The 20535-nt window shown below is 45.9% G+C and overlaps 2 protein-coding genes across 4 annotated transcripts in view; both read left to right on the forward strand.

The window, feature by feature from the left end:
- The window catches only part of IRAK2 (interleukin 1 receptor associated kinase 2), an 85931-nt gene extending 67431 nt beyond the window's left edge, over positions 1-18500 (forward strand). The window contains exons 11-15 of one of the 2 annotated variants that reach the window (XM_087431487.1): positions 427-622; positions 3704-3766; positions 10453-10653; positions 13795-14086; positions 15078-18498. In XM_087431487.1, coding sequence (XP_087287613.1) covers positions 427-622; positions 3704-3766; positions 10453-10653; positions 13795-14086; positions 15078-15190 — 865 coding nt within the window. In that variant the 3' untranslated portion in view covers positions 15191-18498. Of the gene's footprint in view, positions 1-426; positions 623-3703; positions 3767-10452; positions 10654-13794; positions 14087-15077 lie in introns of both variants that reach the window. The other variant, XM_004443595.3, reaches the window with a different exon arrangement.
- A 1454-nt stretch (positions 18501-19954) lies between these two features.
- Positions 19955-20535, forward strand: part of TATDN2 (TatD DNase domain containing 2) — a 29279-nt gene continuing 28698 nt past the window's right edge. The window contains exon 1 of one of the 2 annotated variants that reach the window (XR_001389683.2): positions 19955-20520. The gene's annotated coding sequence lies outside the window, so the exon portion shown is untranslated. The remainder of the gene's footprint in view (positions 20521-20535) is intronic. The other variant, XM_014779611.2, reaches the window with a different exon arrangement.

Here is a 20535-nt window from a genome sequence, read left to right on the forward strand (position 1 = left end):
TGGGCAGGTTCAGTAACAAAGGATGCTGGCATTTAGACTTGAGTGAGCCGGGCCAGAGCTCGAGGGTCAGAACAGCTTTGGAAGGGACTGAGCTGACACAACCTATGGGCTTGGCAAGCCGAGGTTGATCAGGGTTGACATCTGTGGGATCAGGATGGGTGCACCTCTTTGCCACACCAAATGCCATTCCTGGGCAGCAGGACTAATCTTAGCTTCATCCTCATTTGCTGGTGGGGGTGGGCTCCTAATACCCTCCCTTCCTCTATCAGGACTGGCTCAGAAACTCTGTGTTGAGGGTCTTCAGTGACCCTGACTTGCAGGGGCTGACACTGCTCAGTGCTAACTTGTTTTCCAGAAGGGTCTCCATGGCAACCTCTTCCTGTCCAGCTCAGAATGAGAGGGTTCTCTCTGCTTTCTTTCCCACAGCTCCAATGTTTTGCTAGACCAAAACTTCACCCCTAAGCTGGCGCATCCAATGGCTCACCTGTGTCCTGCCAACGAAAGGTCAAGGTACACTGTGATGAGGACCCACCTTTTCCAGGCCTCAGCTGCATATCTGCCAGAAGATTTCATCAGGGTGGGGCAGCTGACAAAGCGAGTGGACATCTTCAGCTGTGGAATAGTAAGAGCTTCCCAGTCTGCTTGGACGTGGGCCTGCACTCATTTGTCCTTCCCCTGGCTCCTTTTAAGCACAGGATATAATAGAGGGTCATAGATGTGTTCCATCAAAGTATAGTAGGGGTTGGCAGACTGTGGCCCACAGGCTAAAACTGGCCCATGGCCTATTTTATATGGCCTACAACTAAGAATAGTTTTTACATTTATAAAATATTGGACAATAATAATATAAAAAAAAAGAATTTGTGACAGAGACTTGGTTTGTGGCCCACAAAGCCTAAAATATTTACTACCTAGCCTGTTACAGAAAAATTTTGCCAACCCTTGAAGTAAAGCCACTTGTGAGAGTCCAGATTCTAGTAGGCTACAGATATCATCTCCTGACCTCCCTGGTTCCCATCCAGCCAGCCATCTAATGATCCATCCAGTTGTTTGTCCTTGTTTGTTCATCCATCTGTCCAATCATCCATCCAACCATTCATCTGATATCCATCCACCCATCCAACAACCTCCCATCCATTCTGTATCCATCTACCCATCCAATGTCCCTCCTTGCCGCCGCCACCATCCCTGTCTATCATTACTGTGTACCAGGCACTTGGAGTATAAATGTAACTAAACACAGTCCTTTCTCCAGGAGCTCGTGGTCTGAGTGTAGCTGTCTCCAGAGTCTATTTCTATAGAACACCAATTCCTTGAGATCTCTATAGGTTTGATGTGTTGAAAGGGTTTTATGACCAAGTAGGTTTGAGAAATGCTGGGTTAAGCGAAGTCAAGCAGATTTCTTTTTTTTTTTTTTTTTTTGTGAGGAAGATCAGCCCTGAGCTAACATCCATGCCAATCCTCCTCTTTTTGCTGAGGAAGACCGGCCCTGAGCTAACATCTATTGCCAATCTTCCTCTTTTTTTTTTTCCCTTTTTCTCCCCAAAGCCCCAGTAGATAGTTGTATGTCGTAGTTGCACATCCTGCTAGTTGCTGTATGTGGGACGCTGCCTCAGCATGGCCGGACAAGCGGTGTGTCGGTGCGCGCCCGGATCCGAACCCGGGCCGCCAGTAGTAGAGCATGTGCACTTAACCGCTAAGCCATGCCAGCCCCAAGCAGATTTCTTTACCACAAAATTAATCAGAGCCTTTAATATGGTAATGAGCCTTTAAAATTTTACTTTTTTGTGAGGAAGATCAGCCCTGAGCTGACATCCGTGCTAATCCTCCTCTTTTTGCTGAGGAAGACTGGCTCTGAGCTAACATCTATTGCCAATCCTCCTCCTTTTTTCCCCAAAGCCCCAGTAGATAGTTGTATGTCATAGTTGGACATCCTTCTAGTTGCTGTATGTGGGACGCTGCCTCAGCATGGCCGGAGAAGCGGTGCGTCCGTGCGCGCCCAGGATCCGAACCTGGGCCACCAGTAGCAGAGCGTGTGCACTTAACCGCTAAGCCACGGGGCCGGCCCCGGTAATGAGCCTTTAATCTGGTAATTGTGAATTCACCACAGCCAGGCAAAGGGGATGCAGCGTTACCCAAATTAATTTGACTATGGAACCTGGTTTTCTCAGTATCATTCAGCATCAGTGTCCCATGGAACCCAGTCTGGGAAATGCTGGCTGAGAAAAGTGACAGTCTCTGGTTGACCTCTGCCAAGAGCAAACAGCTGCATCTTGGACCTTGCTTTCTCTCTTCCTCTCCAGCCTCGAACTCTGCACTTCCTCTCTCTGACCACAGTCTCCTGTTTGGCTACCTCTCCCAGTAGTGCCCTCGCCCTGAGCCATCTTCTGCCCTCAGCCCAACCTCCACATGCCAGATTCTGCTTCCCCTGTCTCCCAGCCCATCGATTCCTCTGGTTTCCCTGCCCCCATCAGCCCCACTGTGAGTGGCTCAGTGATGCTCAGCAGCCCAGGCTCCTGCTCCTTTAAGAACCAGTGGGACTGAGCCCTGAGGCTGCCAGGCGTTATAGTGTAGAGCTTAAGAGCATGGGTTAGAGTCCCAGCTCAGTTACTTTCAGCTCTGTGACCTAGGGTACATCACCTGAAACTCTGGGCCTCAGTTTCGTCCTCTGTAAAATGGGGGAATGATACATATGGAGATTAATGAGACGTCTATAAACTCTTTAGCATAGTACCCTGCACATATCCAGATGATGATGATTATTGTGGTTATTTCTGTCTTCACACCCTCACTCCTGATTTCTGTTTACTCTTGACTTTGTAACTCAGCTCTTGATGTAACAATTGACTTCCTTATTCATTCATTCATTCATTGAGTGCCCACTGGCTCCCTTCACTCTTTTTCTCAGCCCTGCCGCTGACTGACAGTATGATTCTGAATGTTAGTTCCTCCTGTGGGGAATACGGTGTTTCTCGGTGAGCACGACATGACCCCTGTAAAAGGCCCACCACAGAGCCTGCCACGTGGAAGGGACAGAGGAAATGTTTGTTTATTCATTTCCCCTGGTTCTTCGCTCCCTTCCTGGCAAGAGCTGGTCCTGGAGTCCCCTTTGAGTTGCTCCCGTCCACTTGCTGCAGGGGGGCCCTCTGCTGCCCCCTCCTGGCCACTGCCAGTCCGTTATTAACCCTGCAGGCCCTTCCTCTTGGGGTGGAGGATTTCTTGGCAGTAAATATGACCCTATTCTGACTTGCTGCGAGACAGGTTGTGGAAGACAGATTTGACACTAAGGCTAGGGTACTCCTTTATATTCACCATTTACCAGTGAAGGATACAGGCTCAGATTTTAGTTACTTGCCCAAAGATCACATATGTGTGTGTGTGTGTGTGCGCGTATATAGAGAGATGTGTGTGTGTGTATACATATATGTGTGGTGAGACACACACATTTGTTTCTATCCTCCCTGCTTTGCTATCAATTAATTCACACCTTCTACTAGCAGTGGGGTGGTATGTTCAGTTGGAAGAGGTGTTTAGTGATATTCCCACGGTCCAGATTTTGGACAATTGTCCGTGCTGGCAAATGGCAGAGCCAGGCCTGGAGCTCAGACTTTGTTACTGAGAAGAAGCTTCTCTCTTGGCCAGAATCCCCTGCCTGACCTTGTACATGCATGTCTGAACCGTGCTAACTCCGTGCTCTCTCCAGGTGTTGGCTGAGGTCCTCACTGGCATCCCCGCGATGGATAACGACCGAAGCCCGGTTTACCTGGTAAGGGGACAAGTCACTCCTGGGTCACAGCTGCGGGGGGCGGGGGGCGGGAGGGCAGGGACCACCACTGTACCTATTTGACAGTTGCTAACAAGGGCTCCGCCTAGGGTTTGATTTACATCTGTGCGAGGTAGCTTCCACCTCCCCTCCTCACCAACCAGCCAACAATTAGTTTTCCATGGTAACAGAATTTAGAATGTTTAGGGGAAACCCATTTCTTCTCTCTGCATATCTTCATGTCGTCAAATTGGTAAAAGTTAATGTCAGCCCTTTTAAGCAGGTTTCTATAATAAAAACAGTAATTTCCATGTAGTAGGTTCAAAGAACTATCATTCATATATATATGTGTGTATAGTGTCACTTCAAAAATATGACAACACAGCCCGACTCTGTGTTCAGCACTTTATGTATGTTATCTTTCTAAAACATCTCCAAATTGCCATGAGATTGATAGGGTCATTATGTCCATCTGCAGATGAGGGAACCTGGCTCTGAGGTTTGCCTGAGATCTCAGCTTTACTAAGTGTCAGAGCTAGAAATTCTGAGTCAGGTCGCCAGACTGCCGATCCTGAGTTCTTAACTCTAACACTCCTTCCTGAGTGTTTCTCGTGACAGTCCAAACATGTGAATTCAGGGTTATTATCATCCCCATTTTACAGATGAGAAAACTAAGGCCAAAGTGAAGAGACTTGTTTCATGCCCCGCAGTGAGGTCAATGGTGGGCCTGGGATTTGAACTCCTGTCTTCCAAATCCTGTGCAAGCTCAGTCCTTTTCATCAGTTTGAGAGGGGGTACCTTTTCTGACTTGAAGTTGAGGCCATGGGAGCAGCTGGCTTTTTTGTGACAGGGCCCCAAAAGCATCCCCTGGGCCCTGGGGTGGGGAACTAAAGGCCTCCACTGTACAGAGAAAGTCACAACTTGTCCCTTTGCTGAACTCCCTGAGCTCTGCCCCTTTTGAGTACTGGGCCCCAGATACTGCTCAGAGGTTGGTTTGGGCAGCTCGGATGTGGTTTGGGGCAGTTGCACATATTCTGACAGTTTTCTCAAGATGCAGTCCTCAGCAGTCCACTGGGGCTCCCTGGGTAAATGTCACAGGAGAAGAAGCCTTTTGAGATACTTGTGTGAAATTTTCTAGTTTTTTTTGTTAATGGTTTCTGAAATTGTGGAAGATATGGTTTTTTAAAAATCTAGTTTTTTTCTCTTCTTCTAGACCCAAATATGATCTCTCACCATCTTCTGTTTAAATTAAAATTGTGCGTGTAATTAAGATTCAAGTCCAAGATGGAAGCTTCTGGTACCTCAGGGTGGGAGGAGGCAGGCCTCTCATCCATGCTTGGGGCAGTGTTCATGGCTGCAGTGTTTTTGGAGGTCATTGGTGGTTTCCACCAAAATTTAAAATGTGTGTACCGTCTGATGCAGCAATTCCATTTGTATGCTAGGGAAACACGCACACAAGTGAGGAAGGAGAGATGGACAACGATGTGCGTGGTAACGTTATTCGTGATAGTGCAGTGCTGTAAACAAGTGAAATATCTGTCAACGGGGAGGTGGTTAAAGAAATATGACATAATCATACACACTGTGGAATACCATGAAGTTATTTATAAATAACTGTGAATATAAGTTTATGAGTATTTATAAATAATGAGGATGAAGTGTATACTATGATAAGTCTTGACATACATGTATACCTGTGAAATTGTCACCAAATCAAGATAATGAACATGCCTGCTGCCCCAGAAGTACCTCTTCTCCTTTGTAATCCCGCCCTCACACCCCTCCCTGCCCCTGCCACCCCCGTAGCCATTGGTCAGCTTTCCAGCGCTGTACAAAAGTTTCTGTTTTCTGGAGTTGCATGTAAATGAAGCCATAGAGAGTGTGCTCTCTTGCTGTCTGGCTTTTTCCACCCGGCGTAGCTATTCTGAGATACAGCCATGGTCTGTGTGTGTCGGTGGTTCATTTCTTTTGTCACTGAGTAGTGTCCATTGCATGGGTATGCCACCGTTTGTCCATTCACCAAATTGATGGACATCTGGGGAGTTTCCAGCTTTTGACCCTTACAAATAAAGCTACTAGGTACCTTTCCTAGTGTGTGGGTCTCCGTGGGGTCATAGGTGTCATTCACACTTTTGAGGTGTACAAAATGGTGTGAGTTTTGGCAAATGTAAACAGTCATGTAACCACCACTGCAATCAAGATATGGAATATTTCCATCATTCCAGAAAATTCTGTCAGACCCCTTTATAGTCAATCCTGTCACTCCACTTCCAGCCCCTGGCAACCACTGGTCCAATGTCTGTCCATATAGTTCCGTCTTTGCTGGAGTGTCGTATAAATGGCATCATAGAGCGTGTCCCTGCTTGTTTCGGGCTTCTTTTACTTAGCGAGGTGCCTTTGAGATTCATCTGTGTTGTTGCACGTGGGAGTGGTTCATTGCTTTTGTGGTTGAGGAGTGTTCCATTGTATGGATGTCTGACCATTTGCTTATCCATTCACCAGACATTTGTGTTGTTTCCAGGTTTTGGCCATTCTGAGTAAAGCTGACATAGACGTTCTTATAAAAAAAATGAGAAAGACATATATTTTGACAGGGAAGTATCTCCAAGTGAGAAAGTAAGTTCAGAATAGTGTATAGTATAATCTCATCTTTGGTGATAAATAGATGAATGAATAAAAAAATTGTATCTTATATTTTCCTATTTGGGGATAGGAAATCAGGGCTAATAATAGTACCCACCTGATAGGGTTTAGTGAGAGTTAATAATATGTGAAGTTCCTAAAATAGTGACTAGAACATAATAAGCACTATATGTGGTAGTATTATTATTATTATTTCTGTTATTTTAATATCTCTTAGGAGTCTGCTTGCTATTATTATAATTATTATATGCAACTTAAATGACTGTAGCTGTCAACTTTTGTAGCAGAAAGTCTAGAATAATATAATCCAAACTATTAGCAGGGGTTATCTTTGGAGAGTTCAAATGAGGGGAAAGGTTAACTTTTGCCATAAAATTTAAACCACTTCTATTTTAATTTTTTTTATTATCTCTAATTCTTTCCTTTTTCAATTCTTTTTAATTGTGAAATTTTTGTTGTACATTATTGTTTATCAGTCACCATATAAGTGCATCCCTCCACCCCTTGTGCCCACCCCCCACCCCCTAGCCCCTGGTAACCACCAAACAGTTCTATCTGTCTGTGTTTAAACCACTTCTATTTTAATTTTTAACAAAAAATTTTTGTAATAATAATTTCTGTTTAACATTTTAAATTCAAGTAATCCACATGCTTGGCTTAGAAAACCTAGCAGCCCAGGGCAGCGGCTCCATACCCCTCTCCTCCCCGTCCCCGTCCTGCTCTCAGGAATGGCCACTTCTCAAAAGCCCTTTTTGTTATGGACAATTTCAAACATACACAGAAGTAAAGAGAAGAATATAAGGAATTGCCGTTTATCCATCCCATCAATTACCAGCATCATGCTTGTCTTATTTCTTTTGCATCCAAAAAACTTTTTTTGTGTTTGTATTCTAAAGCACATCCCAGATATTATATTATTTCACCCGTAAAATATAGTTTTCTTAATTCCTTAATATCATTTAATACCCATTCCATAGATTCCCCAAATTGTCTCAAAAATTGCTTTTTAGAGTTGTTTTATTTGAAACTGATCCAAACAAGGTCCACGTGTTGCCTTTGGTTTTGTTTCTCAAGACTCGTTTATCCTTAGCTGTACCCCTCCCCACTTTTTCTTTCTGTGTGTTGCATTTTTGTGTCAAGTGTGTCATCTGTCCTATAGACTCCTTCAGGTTCTGGCTGCTGCTGATTGCGTCCCTGTGGTACCCTTGTCTCTCTGGGCCTCGAGTCTCCTGTACGCGGGTAGTTAGCTCCTGCGACTGGATTAGATTCGTGGTCAGGGCTGCTCCTGCATGGCGCCGTGTCCCCATCGCGCCGCCGTGTGAGGTGCATAGCAGGCCGTCCTTTCGGCTCGAAGGGGTACCAGAGGACTCGGGTGGAGTGGCTGATTCCCTCCCTCACTGAGTTTCCTGGAAGCCCGCCACCCAGTGTGGTCAGCATCTCTAGACGCCCGGGTTCTGGATGAGACGGGTGGCTTCCCTGAGGGTAGTCAGATGGTGAGCTGCTGCTGCTGCCGTTCTGTCAGGGCAATCACTTTGAACAGCTTCTAAATCTGTTTCAGATGGTGGTGGCCTCCATATCTGCAAATAATATGCTTCTACTGTTATTTATTCATTTATCAACTTTAAACACCATTACACTTTTTAAAAAGATAAACGTTCAAAAGGCAGAACTCCCATGAGAGAATTGTGCAAAAGGGTATTCAAAAATGCAGTCCTTGCCTGCAAGAGGCTTTTAGTCTCCAGGTATTGAATTCCTGATGGTGTCAGGCATTTAGGTATTATTGGATCCTCAGGCAACCCATTTTCTGGATGAGGAAACTGAGGCAGATGGGGGCTGTTTTGTTTTGTTTTTGAAGTAAATATCACAACCCATGTCTGATAATCTCTGATAATCATTTTTTCTGAATTGTAAATGTATTTGTATGAAAAGCTGTATAAAGCAATAAAAATTAACTTAGTTTTACATTTAATGTATCACTTCTATTAAAAATAATAAAATTACATAAAAAAGAAAAGATGAAACAGCCAAAAAATAAGTTAGTATGTACGATTTATGCAACATTATGAGGCACTTACTGTGTGCCTCTGTTCTTGGTGCTGAGGATACAGAGTGAACAAGATAAAGTTTCTCCCCTCATGGGCTTTCATTCTAGTGGGGGAGAACAAATGATAGTCAAGCAAGTGAAAATATGTACTATTCCAGGCCAGTGGTATGTGCTATGAAGAAATGTGAAGTAAGCTTAGGGGATAGGGTGAAGGAGTAGGGGGAGGACTATTTTAGGTCAGAGAAGGCTTCCCAGAGAAGGTGACATCTGAGCAGAGACCCAAATGAGATGAGGGACCAGGACATGGTAAAACTTGAGGGAGGTGCATTCTACGTAGAGGGAACAGCAAGTGCAAAGGCCCTGAGGCAGGACGCGCTTAGAGGCTTCCAAAAACAGAAAGAAGCCAGAGTGGCTGAGTACAGTGAGTGGAGGGAGAGTGGGAGGAGAGGAGATATGGGATAGGTTGGCAGGTACCAGGGTGTCACAAAATCTGGGGTTTCCAAAGGCTGTAGTTAACAGATGGGAAATATTATAGGACTTTAGGAACTCTTAACGTTGAAAACAAACACATACAAAAAACTTTTAACTTTTATTTTTCTAATTATAAAAGCAAAATGGGCTTGTAGAACATTTGGTAAATATAGGAAAGTTTAAAAAAAATAGAAATCATTCTTGGAGATAACCACTGTAAATATTTTGCCACCTGCCCTCTGGTCTTATGTTGTATATGTATATATACATGTAGGTTATATTATTTATATATTTATATTTTATATTTATAGCATGGATATTCATCAATTTTTGCATTTTATGTAGTATGAAATATTATACAGTATATATAATGCATATAGCATATAGTGTATAACATATAAAGTGCATCGAAATATTTGTACATAAATATTTTATATATACATGAGTGACTATATAAAATACTGTATATTCTATGAAATATAATTACAAATATATACATATATAACATATTTAAAGTTTACAATATATGTATATAAATATATATATAAATAGAATATACATGGAAAATTTATATATAAATGTTATATTATTTATACAAATAAATATAATATAGATATAAAAACATAAATATAAATGTTTCATATGTTAATATAATAGATTATTGCATTATATATTATATCAATATACATAATTATATAATTTTCTTATAATATATTTAATACATTTAATCAATATAAGTAATATATTTGTAACATTTATATATTTTCAAATACGTAAATATATACATATGAAATATATTATGTAACATAATTTATACTATATAAATGTTTTTATATTTATATAGAAATATTTATTATTATTTATATAGAATATCTTCTGTTATCTGCATAGTTCAGATTCCTGCTCTCTATGTAGTACAAAATGTTATAAAACATATAATATGTAAATAGAAAATTTATAAAATATATAAATGTATATAATATTATTTATATAGTAGATCTCCTGTTAAATATACATGGGTCAGAATCCTACATCCTAACATGTTTGTTTTATATCACAAGAGATTGTCCCTGTAATTGTAAGTAAGATTACATTATTAATCTAAGTGCTCACATGTAGTAAGTACTATATGAATGATAGCTATTATTACTATTATTATCACTAATAGACTGTTGAATGTTTATTCTGTGTCAAGTATCACACTTGATGCTTTGGATGCATTATATCATTTGATCTTTGTGTTGGTCCTATTGTCCCATTTTCCTGATGAGGCAGCTGAGGCCCAGAAAGATTAAGCCTCTGCGTCTGTGGTATGAGCTACTATGGAATGTTCTGTGTGTACAGGGAATCAGCAGTTCCCCAGTTTTTGACTCGTTTACTTGTTTGGGATCCTTGCATTTATTTTTTAAAATCCTCTTGGTTTTCTGAGAAGTTTTGCAACTCCCGCAGTCTCGGCGGTGGGTGGGGCACACGTGGTTGGATCTCACACCCCTCAGCCCACACGAGGGTGTTTCCACTCTTCTTCCCACAGAAGGATTTACTCCTCAGTGAAATTCCAAGCAGCAGCACCTCGCTCTGCTCCAGGAAGACGGGCGTGGAGAAGGCGATGGCCAAGGAGCTCTGCCAGACGTACCTGGAGAGGAGAGCAGGGCGGCTGCCGCAGGACTGCGCCGAGGCGCTGGCCACGGCCGCCTGCCTCTGCCTGCGGAGGCGGACCGCCAGCCTGGCGGAGGTGAGCCCCACTCGGCCTTCCCCCGCGACGGGCCCTGCCCCGGGTCAGCTGGGCCTCCCTTCCCGGGGGGCAGGGCGTGGGTCTGCGCTCCCCGAGACTAGGTCACTGCTTGAGGTGGCTCCGTCTGCCAGACATGATGTCATAAACAAGGGCTGTATTGGGCTGCAAGTAGCAGAACCTACTGGAGCTCACATCCGCGTACAGGGAAGTGTGCGGATGAGGGTGTCGCAGGAGCCTGAGGGCCCAGGACCACACCCTCGGCTGTGAACAGAGCTCGGCTTTCTCTGCCTCACTGTGTTCCTCCTCTTGTCTCTGTAGGCCCCCTTTCTCTTTTCCTCAGTCCTCTTGGTTAGGGGATGTGGCCATATTCATTTATATGTCATAGTCCTAGCCCCACTGAGAGACCGGGTCTCCCAGGCCCAATTCCAACCTCTCAGTGAGAGAACCTGATTGGCCTAGCTAGGATCAGGTGCACCTGTTGGCCAGTCAGGTAAGGTGGGGGGGGGCCCTGGTATGTAAACCTAGTGGTCAGGGGCTCAACCTCTGGAAGGTGGAAGGGCCGGGTCCCATGGGCTAGGCAGACCCCCGGGAAATCAGCCGTCAGAGGGGATAAAACATTTTCCTATGGACAGGACGTGTAGAGGTGGTTTCCATGGTAACAGGTACTAGGTCTTTCTAAGGAGAGAATAGCTGCCTGAGAGGGCTCTTAGAAATCACTCAGCTGAGGGATTTTCAAGTGCTCCTGGAGAGTACCTCAGGAGTTGCCGTTGGCAGTTAGAGGGCTGTGGGGAGCTGCAGGCCCTACCCATGACTGCAACCAGACACCCACTTTCACTTCTCATGATTATATTGGGTTCTCGGTATTTTATTTGAGGAAAGGGTTAGGTAGCTGAAAAAAATCTTTGAACATCACTGCTGTAGCCCAAGCCTCCCATTTTATAGATGGGGAAGTAAAGGGCCAGAGAGGAGAAGATGAGGCCACAGACTGAGTTTCTGTCAGAGCTCTCCGGACTCCTGGTTCAGCCCCTGGTACTATGATGTGGCAGGAGCTAGAGACTCTGGTCATTGTTCTAAGCCGGGGCTGTTCTCCAAGTGCCGGAGTGCCACGGCGTTCAGCCGTGCATTCAGCAGCTGTGTGCTGGGCCCAGCAGATGGATCAGTGAACAGCGCAGGTCCAGTTCCGCTTTCCTGGAGCTCAGAGGCATTGCACAGTAATCGTTTATGTGGTGAGCGTGGGGAAAGTGTGTGACGGGGGCCCCACCCAGGAGGACTTCCCCGAGGAAGTGATGTGTAAGCTGAGGAAGAGCAATCCAAGCAGAAGGAACAGCTCGTGCAAATGGCCTGAGTTGAGTGAGAGCCTGGCAGGGTCAAGGGCCTGGAAAAGGTCAAAGTGGCAAGAACACAAAGTACGTGGGGCACCGTGGCTGGTGATGAGGCTGCTGAGGGAGGAGGCCAATAATAGAGGGCTTTGCAGGCACAGTCGAGATTTTGAGGAAGTCACTAGGGGTTTTAGGCAGGGGCAGAACATAATCATATTTATGTTGTAAAAAGATCTCTCTCTCTCAACCACTTATTCTTTCATTCAGGCTTTCATCCCTTCATTATTTCATTCATTTGTTCAGTGTATCAGTTCAAGTACACTCAAAGAAGGTACTAAAATGAGGAGATTCCAAAATACAGTGGTTTAAAAAAGATAGAAGTTTATTCTCTTTAGCTTAACAGTTTGAACATAGACAGTCCAGAGCTAATGTGGCCTCGGCGCTGGGTTCCTTCTATATTGTTGCTCTCCTATCCTTACCATGTGGCTTCCATTTCAGAGTCCAATATGGCTGCTCTAGCTCAGGCCATCACATCTGCATTCCAGCCACGGAAAGGTGGTTAAAAGGAAGAGGGGAACACACCCCCTTCCTTTTAAAGTTGTGACACATCACTTTTTCTCACACCCCATAGGCCAAAGCCTAGTTACATGGCTGTACCTAGCTATAAGGGAATGTAGTTTTTAGCTTGGCAAATATTTACTGGGCATATACTATGATGATTTATCTCAAGAGGTGACATTTGAACTGGACGTTGAAGGATGTGGAGGCATTTGCTATGTAGGATAAAGGGGATAGGGCCCTTTAGGTATACAAAGAGGAATGAGAAATGGTCCTTGCCCCCAGTATTTCACAACTAAGCTAGGAAGATGAGAGATCAACTGGGTCATGGACTTGAAGAGAGGCAGGCCTGGGTTCAGTGGTCAGCTCTGCCTCTCACTCGCTGGGTGGCCTTCAGCAGGGAATTTAACCTCTCTGGTCTTTTAATTTTTTTATCTATACTCATGGTGCAACACATGTCAAATGTGCTTTGTAAATTGCAAGGCACTGAGCAAATGAGATTTGTTATTGTTATTAAGGGAGTGTGTGTGTAAAGAAGAAACATTCCTTCCCTGCCTCTCTCTAATTTTCCTAACCTTCCTAATCAGAAAAGCCCCAAGGGCAATATCTATATTACTTAGGGCATTTCTAGTTGAAAGTGATAGAAACTCAACTCAAACTCTTAGACACACACACACAAAGAAAGAGGGGTGAGGGGAGGGAGGGAGGGAAAATATGAATGAGTGAATGAATGAATGAACCAAACAGTAGACAGGACCTGCATTGCTAGGGTAGCTAGATCCAGGGTCTCAACCAGCAGAGGTACAACTATGTGTGTCTCTGTGCCTGAGGCTCTGTCTCCATCTCTTGCCTCTGCTTTACTCTGCATGGGGGCTTCATTGTCTCCTACTGTAAATGGGTTTTCTTTGTTTGGTGGGGAGTCTGGCTCTGCTGCTAGAAAGGAAAGGGGAGTCTTTCCTCAGTAAACTTTAGATGGAAAAAAAATCCCAGAGAAGGATTCTGATGGGCCTGCTTGGGTCATGTGCCCAAACCTGGACCAATCATTAAGGTCAGAGGAATGGTATACTCTGGTCCATCTCTGTCATGTACTCTCATCTGTGGCTGGGTTGGATGGGGGCAAGTTCAGCTCTTTTCGAAGAAAGGAAGCTGTTCTTCTGGACAGAGCAACAAACATTTGGTTTTCCAGTGTCTCTCTCTCCCGAGACCTGGGAGGCCTGTTAGATGCTTGACTTCAGAAAGAGTGCTTGTCTGTCTCCTCCCTAAGGTGTGTGGCTCTGTGGCCGCCGTGGAGGAGCAGCTCAGAGGTCAGGAGACCTCGGTCCCTTGGAGTGGGCTTTCTGAGGGCACAGGCTCTTCCTCCAACACCCCAGAAGAAACGGATGACGTGGACAATTCCAGCCTTGATGCCGCCTCCTCCATGGGGGCGGCACCCTGGACTGGGGCTGCTGCCTTGCCTCCCCCGACAGAGGATGGAGAAGGCAGGCCTCCAGCTGGTGTGGAAATAGAGGCTAACTCCTCCTCTGAGGCCTGTGCCAGCCCGGAGCCTCCCGGGGATGGTAAGTGTGCAGAGGTTTGAGTGCGTATGCACACTCATTTGTGTGTCCCTAACTCAGCGTATTGTTTACTCCTTCCACCTCCCTCGTTCACAAGTTCACTTGGTTAGTCAGCCATTCACCTACCAGCCGACTGCACAGAGAAACTGGGGGAGTCGTCCTTGATACCTCCCTCTCCCCCTGGCCCTCCTATGTCCAGTCCCTCCCCCAGTCCTATCCAGTGACCTCCTAAATACCTCTCAGCTCCATCTGCTTCTCTGCATTGCCCCCCTCATATAAGCTACTCTCTTCTCTTGCTGGATGACAGCCTCCCGGGCCACCCTGGCCTCTCTCCAGGCCTTTCTCCAGGGGCCAGCCAGAATGGTTTTTAAAATCAACTCATGTCACTCCTTGTTTAAAGCCCTTATATGGTTCCCCACTGCACTTAGAGATCAAGTCAAAACTCTTCCTCGGGATCAGCAAGGCCTGTGTTCTGCCCCTGCTCGCCTCTCCATCCTCGCTTCTCAACACGAACCCCATCCTCGCCAGTTGCTTCTAAAAATCCCTTCTATCTCTGCCTCTTGGGTCCAAATATACCAGGCTTCCTTCCGAAATAAAAATTCTGAAGGCCTTTTCAATGCAGTGTCCCTGTCCCCTAGTAAATGTGGCTTAATGAATGTCCCAGGCTGTACCAGTCCTATTGCTCCCCTCCCACGGGGAGGAGAGAGGAAAAAGAGAGACAGTGGGTGTAAGTGTTCACTCTAAACCACCTCACTTCAGCCCCCGTGGGGAGGAGCATGGAAGCCCCCTCCTCTCTGAAAGGTGGGGGCAGGTGGCAGGGCGTCCCTGCAAAGGCAGAAGCGCTGAAAACGCTCATTACACTCGGCATGATTCAGAAACCTAATTTAAGGGAGAAACTCTGACCAAGTCTGACTTTCTAGGGATTATAATAATAGTAACTCTTTCCAAATGCCTTTGTTCAAGTTGCATTTTTTTACTTTCCGCTGAACGTCAGCTACAGAGACTTCGTGGAAAATTGAGATCAATGAGGCCAAAAGGAAGCTGATGCAGAATATCCTGCTCTACAAAGAGGAGCAACTGGACAGCGTCGAGCTCTTTGGCCTCTGATGATCAGAACACAGCTGGGGACACTTGTCCTAAAGTGGAAAGACGACTGTCAAATCAAGAAAAAGATATGAGGCGAATTAAGATCTCCCAGGAAACACAGAAACCAAACATCAGCTTTCCTGGGAGGGAGAGAAACTTCCATTTTACCAGTGTGAGGTAGGGGAGAAGGGATGTCAGCTGTGGGAGACACAAAAATCCGTGAAGTCCTCTTCCTTTCTGGAATTTGTCGGTCAGAGCTGGGTATCAGGAGACTGAAGCGGAAATTCTGGTACATGAGCCCAGGGTGTGGGCGATTTTGTGGTTCCAGGGAGCGTGTGACAGTAACCACCCAGCAGATGCTGTCACCCAGCTCTCACCCCTTGACAACTGACAGCGTTCTGAATGCTGATGGCACTTTCCAACATTGAGATCTCTGGGTCATGTTTGCCAACAACCGCCTGCAAACATCTGTGACCTGAAAGATTTTCAGCTTGTGTCCCAGTGCAGTTCTTGACTTTCTCAAGGTCTCAGGTCTTACAAACGCCAGACACCTGGCAAAGGGCTCTGTAAGTCTTCTGCTTTCTCTACTGGAACTCTTGCAACCCACAGATATTTATTTGATGCCCGCTCTGCACCTTTATCCTCCCGTCCCACTAATGCTCATATTTTCAATGGGGTTTTTATTTTTATTTTTTTGAGGAAGATCAGCCCTGAGCTAACATCCATGCCAATCCTCCTCTTTTTGCTGAGGAAGACCGGCCCTGAGCTAACATCTATTGCCAATCCTCCTCCTTTTTTTCCCCTTTTTCTCCCCAAAGCCCCAGTAGATAGTTGTATGTCACAGTTGCACATCCTAGTTGCTGTATGTGGGACGCTGCCTCAGCATGGCCGGAGAAGCGGTGCTTCAGTGCGCGCCCGGGATCTGAACCCGGGCTGCCAGTAGCGGAGCATGAGCACTTAACTGCTAAGCCATGGGGCCGGCCCCTGGGGTTTTTATTTTGCGAATGTGTGTTATTTATGGCTGGATGAAGAATCAGGAGGACGAGTTTCATGTCTGACTCTGCTGCTAATGAAGTCAATCATTTTATTTCTGGAACCTCAGTTTCTTTGTTAGTAACACCTGTTCGTTCTTCCTCCCTGGGCAGTTGGGAAGAACAGGTAAGACATGGCTACAGAAGTACATTGAAAATGCACTTGTCCTGTTTTATAAAATAAATTAATTAATTAATTTAAGCATATATTTCTGCCATGTACCTAATGTTTATGCAGTGGCTATATTTCTGAAGAGTCATGTTGCAAATCTTTTTGTGAAACAAATGCTATTTTAAATTCAGTGTGTCCTGTTTTAAATAATCCTACTATAGTGATTTTGTCTTTTTTCTTTTTGTAAAATAAAAATACATTGGTAAAGTCAACAAATATCTTGTAATTATTCGTGTCCAGATGAACTCGTTTGGAGAAGGTGCTCTGCATCCATGAGAGGGGTGTCGTGGGGTGGCTCCGAGGTTGGGTGCCGGCTGTAAATGTTGGCTGTTAATAGCTGTGTGATCTTGGGCCAGGTTAGGGAGTTATTCTGAGCCTCTGTTTCTTCATCTATACAGTGGGGAGAATAAAAAGTACCTGTTTCGTAGGTTTGTTGTCAGGGCAAGGGGCAGATCCTGCCTGATGAAAGCATCCAACAGCCCCACAGCAAGGTCGGCTGTGTGCTGATGTGTCACAAAGCCAAATGGGCTCCAGCCCCGGTGGACCGTGAGCTGTACTGACACCCCTGTCTAAGCTCTGGTGGCTGTGAGGATTCAACTAGAGTGTGTGTCACGTGCTCCAAACAGGACCTGGCACGTGGTAAGCACCTTACAATCATGAGCAGGGTGCTGTTCCCGGGCTGTTTGAGCAATAGAGGGCTGATGCCAACAGGATACTGGTTATGCAGACATACTTGCGTTACCAGAGTAGGGCTTCATATATTTCTGGCGAGATCGATGAACCACTTTGAGAATCTGATGAAAGCTACGGGCCTTCTCTCCTCAGCAAGCTGTAGATATGTACGTATACAATTCTATATAGGAATTCCAAGGGTTCATGGGCACTGCGATGTCTTTCCATGCATCTCCAGAGGATTGGCCTTTTTTATTTTTAAGTTAATAGATGCACGTGACCAAAAAATCCAAACAGTACAAAAGATTATGCGGTGGAAAGGAAGCCTTTTTACCACTGGGATCCTAGTGCCTCATTTCTTCTCCCCACAGGCAACCACTGTTACTAGTTTGGGGTATCCTTCCAGAGATGATAAAACATTTTTTTATCTTGTTGCTCAATTTCATTAGTCATTAGGGAAATGTAAATCAAAACCACAGTGATAACACCAGCCTGGTGGCATAGTGGTTAAGTTCGCATGCTCTGCTTTGGCAGCCCAGGGTTCATGGGTTTGGATCCTCGGTGCAGACCTACACACCGCTCATCAAGCCATGCTGTGGCAACGTCCCATGTACAAAATGGAGGAAGATTGGCATAGATGTTAGCTCAGCGACAATCTTCCTCAAGCAAAAAAAAAAAAAACGATTAGCAACAGATATTAGCTCAGGGCCAATCTTCCTCACCAAAAAAACCCCCCAAAACCACCACAATGAGATACCACTCCACACCTGCTTGGACAACTAGAATAAAAAAAGGACAGACATCAACATGTGTTGGCAAGGATGTGGAGACACTGGAACCTTCATACATGGCTGGTGGGATTATAAAATGTTGAGCTACTTTGGAAAACAGTCTGGCAGTTCCTCAAAAGGTTAAACATAGTTTATTCCACTCCTAGATATCTACCTAAGAGAAATGAAATCATATATCCATATATAAAAACTTGTGCACCAGTGTTCACAGCAGCAATATTCAGAATAGCCAAAGGAGAAACAACTCAAATGTCAATCAACGTATGAATGGATAAACAGAATTCCCTACAATGGAATATTATTTAGTCATAAAAAGAATGAAGTACTGATATATGCTACAGCATGGATGAACCTTGAAAAGATTATGCTAAGTAAAAGAAGCCAATCACATATGATTCCATTTTTATGGAACAGGCAAATCTAGAGAGAAATGGGGTGGAGGGGGTGGTGGCAATTGTCACAAGATTTTGGGTGATGAAAATGTTCTAAAATTAGATTATGGTTATGGTGATGGTTAACAACTCCAAATATACTTAAAAATCATGGAATTATATGCTAAAAAACCATTTTGTGTACTAAAAAACCATTGAATTATATATGGGTGGATTTTATGATATGTAAATTATATCTCAATAAAGCTAGTAGAAACAAATACACAGTGGTTATTCTCAGGTGTAAAAAAAATTTTTTATCTTCAGGCCCCACTTCTCTCTCCTTTAAAGATTTTATTTATTTATTTATTTTTTCCCCCCAAAGCCCCAGTAGATAGTTGTATGTCATAGCTGCACATCCTTCCAGTCGCTGCATGTGGGACGTGGCCTCAGCATGGCCGGAGAAGCAGCGCGTCGGTGCACGCCGGGGATCCGAACCCGGGTCGCCAGCAGTGGAGCGCGCTCACCCAACCACCAAGCCCCGGGGCCGGCCCTCTCTCCTTTATTATTATTATTCATTATTATTTTTTGCTGCTCACAGGGTATTTCATTCACACTGTTCCAGATCCTGTGTTTTTTCATGTCTTTCTTGGCCATTCTTCCTCAACAGTACTTTGGGATCACTTCATTCTTTTTGCCTGGTATTCCATTGCATGGATTTTATAGAACTAGCTTTGCTTTCTGGATATCGAGGTTGTTTTCTTCCTTGCTACTACAAACAGTGCTGCCTTTCAAGGAGGTTGTACCAATTTCAACGTCCATCATGGATGTACGGGAGTGCATTTCCCCACATCTTCAGCTACAAAGATTATCGTGCTTTTTGATCATTGCCAGTCTAATGGGTAAAAACATAATTGTATTCGCACTTTTTAAACTACTGAAGTGGAGCCATTTTTTCATACGTTAACGAGCCTTTCATAATTTGTTTCTGTTCATTGGTTCATTTCCTTTGCCCATTTTAATACTGAATTATCTTATTGCAAGAGTTTTTACATAGTAAGAACATCAGCCCTTTGTCACGTGTTGCAAATATTTTTCTAAGTTTGTTTCCTGTCTTTGGACTTTGATATTTTTTGCCGGGCGGATATTTTACATTTTTGCGTAGTCTCCTTTTTTTTTTCGTGGCTTCTAACTTCTAATTCCAATTCTGCTGCTTTCTGGGTGTGTCACTTGCCCTCTCTGAGCCAGTCTCCTGCCCTGTAAATGGGGTGATTAGGTTGATGTGGGTGCGATGAGTTCATCCGGATCTGAAAGCGTCCGGCGAAGGGGGACCGCGCTGAGCAGGAGGGAGCGACCCTCGTGGATCGGGGACCGCAGACGCCCCTTAGCCCCACACTCGGCTGCCGGGAAGAACTGCGGCCTTGCCTCAGCTTCGCGCTCTTCGGCCCCACGTGAGTCGCCCCGCCCAGCCTAGTCCGACCAATGGACGAGTTCCGTAAGGCGTAGGGTCCCGCCTCCAAGCCTCCTGACCAACAGGCGAGCGCCGTCTTGCTCTGGGTTCCGCCCCTTGCCGATTTGAGCAATGGGCGCCCTCCATTCGGCGCAAGACCCGCCCCCGCCGCACGCTGGGCTGCGGGCCGCAGGGCTCGTTCCGGGAGGCGGGCGCGGCGGTGGCCAGAGTGGTCGGAGCTGGGGCGGAGGCCGGGCCAGGGCCGCGGGACTGGGGCCGGCGGCGAGCGGGCGGCCGGGGCGGGACGTCCGGGCCGTGGGGGTGGCGGGGCCGACGTCTGGGCCGCGGCGGCCGGGCGGCGTCCTGAGGCGGCGGACCGGGGCACCACCGGCTCCTGAGGGCGGCTCGGGCCCCTTCCGGCCCGGGGCTGGGCGGCGGGGCCGCGGCAGCAGGGCGGGCTGCGGGCCGGTCCGGCCCTGCCCTGCGGCCTGCGCTCGGCGTTCCGGGCCTCTGGGCCGCGCGCCCGCCCCGGGGCTGCGGGTCCGGCCGCCATGCGTGGACCTTAAGGCGCCTTGCAGCCTTCTGAAGCGCTTTGACGTCTCTGAAGGGCTTTGTGTTCCAAACTAAATGGAAGCGCTTCGTAGTCCCGGAAGCGCTTTGACATCTCCGAAGTAGCGCCATGCAAACTGGAGCTCTGGGTGATCGCGGAAGCACGCTGTGGGCTTGAAAGTCGAACCGGAGCCTTTGGCAAATCTTGGATCGTTCTGACTTCTCCGAAGCGCTTTGGAATCGCAAGCAGTCGAAGCGCTTTGGCATCTCTGGAACCGTGAGAACTGTGATGGGCAGTGGAAAGAAGGGGGAAAGGTCAGTGAGGCCTGC

Source organism: Ceratotherium simum, chromosome 5 (genome assembly GCF_057802395.1).
Source record: "Ceratotherium simum simum isolate JZ-2026a chromosome 5, ASM5780239v1, whole genome shotgun sequence".
NCBI lineage: Eukaryota > Metazoa > Chordata > Mammalia > Perissodactyla > Rhinocerotidae > Ceratotherium > Ceratotherium simum.